General features: G+C 36.6%; 1 protein-coding gene across 2 annotated transcripts in view; it reads right to left on the bottom strand.

Annotated features, from left to right (window-relative positions):
- The window catches only part of ak1 (adenylate kinase 1), a 12909-nt gene extending 4185 nt beyond the window's left edge, over positions 1-8724 (bottom strand). The window contains exons 1-3 of one of the 2 annotated variants that reach the window (XM_016554257.1): positions 8614-8724; positions 1791-1823; positions 151-186 (exon numbers count right to left, since the gene is read on the bottom strand). In XM_016554257.1, the coding sequence (XP_016409743.1) occupies positions 151-186; positions 1791-1797 (43 nt within the window). In that variant the 5' untranslated portion in view covers positions 1798-1823; positions 8614-8724. Of the gene's footprint in view, positions 1-150; positions 187-1790; positions 1824-4405; positions 4461-8613 lie in introns of those variants that run through there. The other variant, XM_016554258.1, reaches the window with a different exon arrangement.
- Positions 8725-9268: the final 544 nt, after the last annotated feature.

The raw sequence follows: 9268 nt of genomic DNA, 5'->3' as shown, positions 1-9268 counted from the left end.
GGGCTGATCTGGTTTCACAACACATTTCCCTCCAACACTGCTTATGATCAGAGTTTACATTCACAAAAACATGCCTCATTTTGATGAATGATTGTTAAGAGATGAGTTACACTGTTGAGCTGTGAAATATGTAAAGGCAATTCAACTTACCCACCACAAAGACGATCTTAGCATCTTTAATTTTATCTGTGACACAATGAAACATTCAAATCAGTCCAAATGGAACATGTGAATCAACAGAGGCTGTGTTATTATATGAACTCTCTGAGATCTTTCAGTGCAATCTGACTCTCTTGGATTCTGAAATCTGATGTTTTCCCATCATTTACCGTCTGTCTTCAGCGCAGCGACTGCTGATTTACTCAAGCAGCTTAACCCCATTTCTGACCACAGTCTTTCTGCTTCACACCGATTCTGCTCTTTCCTTCAGTTACTCCTGAATGCTTGAGGTTGTCATGGCAACTGTTGTCAACATCATTCAGGTTCAGCTTCATCAAACAGGTTTGATCCTGAACCACTGATGACATGTGAACAATTGCTGTAACCAATACAACATATTCCAATTTTTTATTGTAACAACAATAGGTCTATATATATTGTGCATGTGTATATATATATATATATATTTTTTTTTTTTTGTCATTTATAAAACTCATTTTTTTGTAATTTATTTATTTATTTATTTATTATTTTAAAACTGAGTTGTATTTGTAGGCTATTTTGTTTCTCTTTCACATTTGCAGCTAGCAGGGAATGTTCTCACAACTTGAGTTGTTTTTTTTTAAGTTATATAAATGTCAGGACAAAATGTTCTTAATGTTAATGGAACATCCTTCTAACTTTATAAATATTTTAAATACATTTTCATAATGCTTAGAGAAAATGTTTTTATCCTTATGGTGTTATGATTATAATGATGCTGTAACGTTTTTAGAACTTTTTTATCTTTCTCTATCTATCTATCTATCTATCTATCTATCTATCTATCTATCGTAGCCTTTAAATAACATTCTAAAACTTTTAGAAACATTCTGGAAAACATTTTGGGTGAAAATACAATTAGCAGAACGTTTAAGAAACGTTTTAGTCAGCTTTAAATAACGCTCTAATTACAACGATAAATCTGGACATTTTAACGTTATTAGAATATTAGCAGAACGTTGTATGAAACGCTTTTGTAACCTTTAAATAACATTATAATCACGACAAGACAACTGGACATTTCAACAGTTTAGAAACATGTCAAAACAATGTTCCTACAACGGTTTTGTTTTGTTTTGTTTTTTAACCTAAATGTGTTACATGAATTAACACTGTGGTCTACGTATATGAAATAAGCTGTATACATACAGTAAAGAACCTCTTGCAGTACAGCGAGTGTCCACATGAGGTCATCCGAGACCATCAAATGTTGATGACTGATCGTGACTGATGAAGACGTTCAGTTGTCTCATCTCGACTGTCACTGTTTATTTGCTCTTCAGTTCTCCGTATTTGTGTTTGTCATTGCGTCTAATTCTCACAGTGATCCAGTGACAGTCCCGTGTGTGAGTGTGTGTAAAGGTCAGAGCTGCTGTTCGTCTCAATCTGTCTGCAGTCCCTCTTTAGGAGGCATGTTTCTCATTGTGTTTCATCACACGTCCTGCACCAGTCTGCTTTAACAAACTCTACCATTTACTGAGCGCAGTTTCATTCAGGCGACTCCATAAAATTCTTATACATCTCATGAACAGTCACATGAAAAAAATATTTAAAATCATAAAATATTATAGATGGAATAAAATTCTCACCTGCCATGGTTGTCTGTTATGTGAGAGATTATCCTGTAAGAGCAATAAAAGACAAAGATTAGTCCAGATAAAGAGTTGAAAGTCTTGTTGATTTGAAGTCTGTCTGTCACTCATTCATTCTCATTTGAACCCTTGTTAACAGATCACAAAGTTCACAATCATTTCTGATGTGGCCAAGATGAGCAGATTCCGAATTAATTCAGAGGAGAAATGTTGCTCAAAGCACCAGTGTTTCCCAACAGAGTCCTGTAACACTTGACCCAGCAACACTTTATACATTAGTCTACACTCCCCTCTCTCTCGCTCTCTCACACACTGTACATTTCTGACTCATCTTTATCTATTTACCAGTGGTGGACAGTAACGGAGTAGCTTTACTTCGTTACTCATGCACGTTCATATTCCCCGCTGCCGTAACGTTAACAGTTTTATTAAAATGCTACGCATTTAGCCCTATGTGATGTCTGTTTTTATATTGTTTATCAACAGTATACATTTTTTATATTGTTTGGATTAACTAGCCGAGTAGACAGATATGAATGTTTATTCATAACCATACTGAAAATAAGTAAATATTGTTAGCTGATGCTAACTGCTAGCTAACAAGCTTGCTGGTGCTAAGTTATACTTGAGTACATAAAAAATCGAGTACTTTTGTACTTTCACTCGAGTAAAATTGAAAAATGAGTACTTTTACTGGAGTAATATTTTATTATACGTATCTGTACTTTTACTCAAGTACTTGATTTGTGTACTTCGTCCACCACTGCTATTTACCTTTCTGCCTGTGTCATTGTTTCATTGTCTGCTACTGTATGTGAAGTCTAATATTTCCTACTGTCTGAACTGAACATTTACCAAGAGTGAGGCAAATAAATTTTGCTCCAAATATGAATTTATGAATCTTGAGTTTACTTATCATGCATTTTTTCCTCTGAGGTGAACTTGTAATATAAGGCCAGTGTCTTTTACACTGATTTAATTTCCCACTACCATTGCCCCCTTATCTATATGATCCTTACAAATAAACGAGCTGTTTTATGCTGCGGTGCCTTTAAAACTATAATAAATCGGCCCCTCTAGCAGTATAAACTGCACACGTTTGGCGGGAGAACATTGCTTTGGTTGTGCTTCGGCTCTGTTTCTCTGCGCGGATGCAGAACAGATGGACAGATTCGTAAATTAGGCTGGTTTTCATAACAAAACCCGCCCAATTGCTACTCAAAACTAACCGAGTTTCGAAGGGTCCCCCGGTAAAAATCGCGTTCTGGGGGCTAAAATACACGTTATTGGGATCGCTTCAACCCGCGGACATGAAAAACAACCCGCAGCAACAGAGATAAAGTAGCCCAATTCCACGGGAAAACCTCGCAACTGAGAGAAATATCATGTAGCTTTTCAGCTGCAAAACTTTTTTTACTGATAAATTCGTGGGGCAGCGCTGATGACAAGTTTCTGTTCGCGTCTCCGCGTGTGTGCGCGAGTGCGTATCTGCACTGTGTGTGCGTCTGTGAGAGAGAACGGGAGAAAGAAAGCGTGATTTCCGTACAAAAAAAAGGTAGAAAACATGGAAATAGTTTGTCATTTTTACCCTATTGTTTGTTATATTTATTTGCTCAATGTCTTCTGGGGTTTTGGTTCTTTTACTGTTGTAGATATCCCATAGTATAACAAAAGTATTATTTATCTTTTCATTTTCGTTTCATTGGGCCCCCCTTGGAGGAGCAAGCATAGGCACGTGCCTAGAATGCCTATGTGTAAATCCGGCCCTGACTATACCCCTCAACAATCTAGTCCCCACCACTTTTTAAGACAATGCCAATGTGGAGTAGTTTGTCCCTAATCTTGCCCATGCAATACTCTGCTACACACTCAAAAGTACTTAGTAGCCAAACTGGGATGCAGGAATAGTGTAGCATTTTTCAGCTGAGGTCAGACTGATATGATCAGGGATTCTTTTTAATTGTGCATCAGATGAAACCTGTTTTTGGCATAAAAATACAGTTGTGAAGAACATTATTAAAACCCTCCAGCCAATGACACTATTAGAAACATCAATCTACCCATCTATACATCAAAAACTAGATTCAGAGGCACTATGAGATGGTTATGAAAGCATAAACGAGCTGACGTTCCTCACAGTTGTGACGTATGTGAGCTGTCACACCTCAACACAAAACCAGAAGAGGAACCCTCTGCTTATAGACGTGTAGAGCCATTACTGCCTGACACTGTAAACAGTATAAAGTTAACTGGAATTCAAAACTCTAAAACACTCATTTATTTACATATATTTATACCATCAGTTATTGCTGCAGAGGTATTTTTTGGTCTCAAGTTGGAGTTAGTTTCACATGTGACGTGTGTTTATGCAAATAATTCAGGTACTTAACCACAACCGTGGCTTGCATAGACCTACAGTAGATGTTCTCTGTGCATTATTAACTGTATGAAACAGCTCTGTCAGTCGTTCTGTTGAAGTGTAGAGGTTAGTGACACTCAGATGACACACCCACCACAATGACTGAGTCTCCAGCCAGGATTCATAAAGCATAAAGACTAAACACTACAGCAGAAAGAGAGAGAGAGAGAAGCTTATAAAGAGTGTGTCTTACTGTTCTGGAGTTCTGCAGTCAGGCTGAATACTCTGTCTTGGAGTGTCTGGATGGCAAGTGTAAACGGATCCCTTTTTCTTGTGACGGCACAGCTGGTCATGTGACCCGCAGTGCCTCGCATGCAAATGCTGTGTTCTCAAAGACTGGTCCTGCTGGTCTGTGCTATAGCTGCAATGCTATTTTAAAAGAGCAGTGCTATAGTAAGTTCTCCTAATGAAGATGAAGCTTTGAGAGCAGATTGTCTTGTATGAATGACTGTCAGAGATCTCTGCTCACTGTTGAAGCATTTGCTACGGCTTTAAGCCAACTGTGTCTGAGGTTTTACAGACAGTGTTTTTAATAGTAAGGGTTACTCAAACAAAGGTGACTATATCCATTTTTAGATGTTTTTGCCCTGGCCTTCAGCCCCAAAACTTTGCAACAGAGTTGGCACAAATATGTTTCATTATTATTATGCATCATGTGTTAGAAGGCACTATTCAAGACTCAAAATATATCCGATATTAATATTAATATAGCACATATGGAGACATATAAGCTCAAACATTGCATAAAGCATAAAATATTTATAATACTAAAAATATCTATCTATCTATATTTTTAGTATTACAAATATTTCTAATATTTTCAATACATATATTCTAATAATTTTATGCATAAGAAAATGTATATGGCTGTAGTAAATGAACCTAAATGAAACTTGAGCTGAAGTAACAAGTCTGGTCATGTTTCCTTTCAAATAAGGAAATGTGAGGACATTATGAGGTTTAAAATAAATTATGAAATAATACAAAAGCATGCCACTCCTATTTCCTCCATTGTCTAATGTTGACTCGGTCAAGCCAGCATAATAACTATGGTATGCAAGGCACATTAAAGCTATTCCAGAATTCATATTATAGGGTTCAAAGTCTTACAAACTGATTAGTATTTTTCACATATAGTCAAACATTGCAGAGTTTTGGAACTATTTGCACTTCATGTGTCTTTACCGATCAGAAAACTAAGACAGACTGAAACGCATTGCAACTGAATCACTAAAAGCACTGCAGGAAGTGGTTTCAAACACATTCCTGGTCAAGTTTACATCTGTTTGTTTAAGATAAAAAATTGCACTCCTCCCAAAACTGGAAGTGCAGCACATGTCTATTTTGTTTTGTGCAGTGAACTCCACTGACACACAGCAAGTATTATGTAATGCACTGATCTGTTCTCCAGTGGGCTGGTTTATATGTGGGTGACCCTGAGCCACTGTAAATGTCACCCAAAGGTCTGAATCAGCACCGGACACTTCAGCACTGCCTGTCCAGCCTATTATGGTAATTTTGTAAGCCTCTCTGGCATGTGAGACTGTCAGTTGTTCTTGGCACTAACTGGGCATGGGGTTTGTATGGTCTACATGCGTGTTATGTACTATATGATGCTGATGAATTGATTATGGCAGAGATTCAAGAGCACGTGAAGCAAACACAGGTCCAGCAGCTCTCGCTCTCTGCAGCTACATGTCTTATTTCTACTGACGTGAAGTGTCTATATGGAAAGCATTAGCTGAGAATCATAGCAGGTTTAATGGCTTGTGTTCATGATTGTATTATTTACAGTTCAGCCTTATAAACTGCAGTACAGTTTGTGACTCATTCTCAGCAAATGCTGCCGTTTCTGTCCCGATGACTTGCTTCTTGTGTAATTAATGGCTTATCCATCTCTTATTATTTGATAGATTGGAAATAAAGCATTTATTTTGTGTTTAAATGTTAGTCCACATGCACAGTATCTGCATAACTTTATCTGCTTTTCAAGAATTTAGCAAGCTGGAGCATATGACTAAATTACAACAGACTGCTTTTCATGAGTCCTTCTGACTATACAAAGATGAAACTTTATGATACTTTGAGTTTACCATTCAAGACTCAAAATTACTCAGATATTAATATAGAGACATAAGCTCAAACACATCACAAAGCATAAAAATGTTTATATAATTATATTTATAAAATGATACCAATTTAATTATAAATCTATACAATTCTACATGTTTAATTATAGGTTATTATAGTTAACTATAACTAAAATTAAAACCATAAAAAACATTATTTGCTCCTTTTACAAGCCAACATAATAATTATGCAATTTTGGTAGAAACAATGTTGCCATGACTACTCAAAAATTGGTCCTAGAGGTGCAATAAGGTGTCACTGTGTGCATCAGTCAACAAAATGAATCAAAAGTTAGAAAGCTTTGGAAGAACTTTGATTATGTAATGCTTTGGTAATGTAACACATTTTTTTTTTTTTTGGTTATACTAGAGAGCGTAACTCTACAGATTTTCATGTCAAGAGTCCTAGACGAGAAGGCACAAATGCAACCTGAGGTTCACAGAGCTGTTTGTAATATTTTCTATTAAAAGCTGGTGTAAATATGAGCTGGATCGCTCAGCAGACAGCTGCTCACAGCTTCCCATCAGCAGCCATATATATATATATATATATAAAGATTTATTTATTTTTTTTCCTGCTAGTGGCCAATGCAACAGTTCTCATTTAAATTTGTGTTTCATTTGCTGTGCTAAAATAACCATTTAAATTTAATATAATCATTTTAATTTAGTTGAACTTGAATGATACTAAAATAGATACACATATTATTATACATTTAATATTTATAATATTTTTATGTTTAAGAAAATGTATGTGACTGTAGTAAACGGAAGCTAAAGTTTTCATGTCAAGAGTCCTAGACGAGAAGGCACAAATGCAACCTGAGGTTCACAGAGCTGTTTGTAATATTTTCTATTAAAAGCTGGTGTAAATATGAGCTGGATCGCTCAGCAGACAGCTGCTCACAGCTTCCCATCAGCAGCCACAAATGAAACCTTCGTCTTCTGTATGCAATGCATTTTAACACAGATTTCAGTGATGCCATTAAACTTTGTGCATTCCTGTAATATTTTCAAATAGTCATTTTGAACTCATTTAATGTATTATCAATGTAGTGCAACCCAGTTGCTGCATGATTTTCCCCACCAAAAAAAACCCTAAAATCTAAAAACAAAAATTGACGTAAAAACAATTTTCACTCAGAAATTGCTAGTAAACAATTACACAGTTTCACAATTACAAAGAAATGGCAAGTAACACATTGAATTAAACATGAAATGTTTAAATAGAGAGACTGAAATAGTATTTTTTTTGTAAAATGTACTTCAATCATATTTGAACATTTTTAATTTTAATTTTTTTTTTTTTTAATATATAAAAGTTTTATTAATTACATGTTATAATTATACAAAATTATTATATAATTGTATATATAACATTTTTAAGCTGTACTGCCACAAATTTGGGTTGCAAAAAAGGGTTGCAAAAATGGCAATAGTCACATATAAAAAATCTAAATAACATAGTAAAATATAATATTTTACTTAATGTGCTTTCAAGCCCTATTTTGTACCCTGTTCAGGAATAGATTATTTTTAGGAATATGGGATCCCAGCAAGTGTCTCCAGACTAGATTAAATGTCACGTATGACCTCATAAATCAGCCATCAAAATTTAGAACTAGCTGCATGTGTTTTAATGGGACTCAGGGTCATGTGACGCATCTGTGGACACCTTGTGCTCCGTTTCTGGTGACATTGATACGAGGGAAACCTCGATCCCATCCTATCATGTAGTTTCATGACCCTCCTGTCTGTCCACCAAACCAGTCATGATGAGACGCTAAAAAAAGATGTTCCTCTATGGCTACAGCTGCTGTCCGCCACAAAACCAGAGCCACGACCACTTCACATTCCCAAACCCGACCGGAAAACCGCATTTCTGCTGTTGCCATAGTAACGGAGCTGCTGTAGCTTTAAGAGAGGAGAGCGGCTCTGTTTGACCTAAATGAGGCCGTGTTTACAATGGAGAACATGTGACTAATTCCATCAAGAGTGTTTATTCTTGAGCATGAGATCAGTACTGCATTGAGCAGCTCATGAGAAAACACACAGAGGCTGCAAAATGATGAAACAACACGCATGCATCTGCACGTTTGTCCGTTTGACATTGCAGCTGTCAAAACACATTCTCAAGCAGCTTCACACTGATCAGCCTGTGAACAGCAAGACCTTAAAGAGCTTAACTCTCTCTCTCTCTCACGCACACACAAACACACATGAATAAGGCATTTCCGTGCTGTATTATTGCACTTTCTCTCAGTGTACTGACCTGTCTGTCTCTCTGTCTGTCTCTCTGTGGTCCAGTGAAGGCTGAGCGTCTCCGGCTCCTGTCTGTCTGAGTGACCCGCTGCACGGCAGCCCTCCCTCTGCCCACCGCCGCTTTATATAGCACCGCACGGCTCCGGCTGACACAGTGCACACTGGGAAGACGGAGGGCTGCTGGGAGGGAGTGCAGGAATGTAGCAGACGGATCAGAGCTCATGATTGGTTGCTTCTCTCTTCTTCAGATTTCAGGATAAAGGTTCAGCATTCTGACCATTTTCACATGCATTATCATGTAGCCTCAGTGTCTGAAGTAATTATCAGCCATGATTTTTGTCCGAACTCTTATGGCAGGTTGAACTGGAAAAGGATAGTCCGTCAATAATATTTCACTGTTTTTACTGTATATTTGAGCAAATGTTATTCACAGTAGATATGCATATAGCCATGTGCATTTATATGAATATTCATGCAATATCTATACATTTCAATAAGTATGTCATATTAGAAAGCCTTAAACTGAATGTTTATTGCAATGTTTGTTTTTTTAAAAGGGTCATGAAGTGCAGTTTCAGATTTTTAGATTCAAGTTTGTCAAGGTTAGTTTATAAATGCAGATTTTTGCTCCAAAAAAAGGTCCAATATTTGTAAAAAAAAAAAAA

The sequence above is a fragment of the Sinocyclocheilus rhinocerous genome, unplaced genomic scaffold, assembly GCF_001515625.1.
Source record: "Sinocyclocheilus rhinocerous isolate Xijiao unplaced genomic scaffold, SAMN03320098_v1.1 scaffold134, whole genome shotgun sequence".
Lineage (NCBI taxonomy): Eukaryota > Metazoa > Chordata > Actinopteri > Cypriniformes > Cyprinidae > Sinocyclocheilus > Sinocyclocheilus rhinocerous.
The sequence above is the reverse complement of the archived record's forward strand: the minus strand, read 5'-3'. Positions and strand labels throughout refer to the sequence as shown.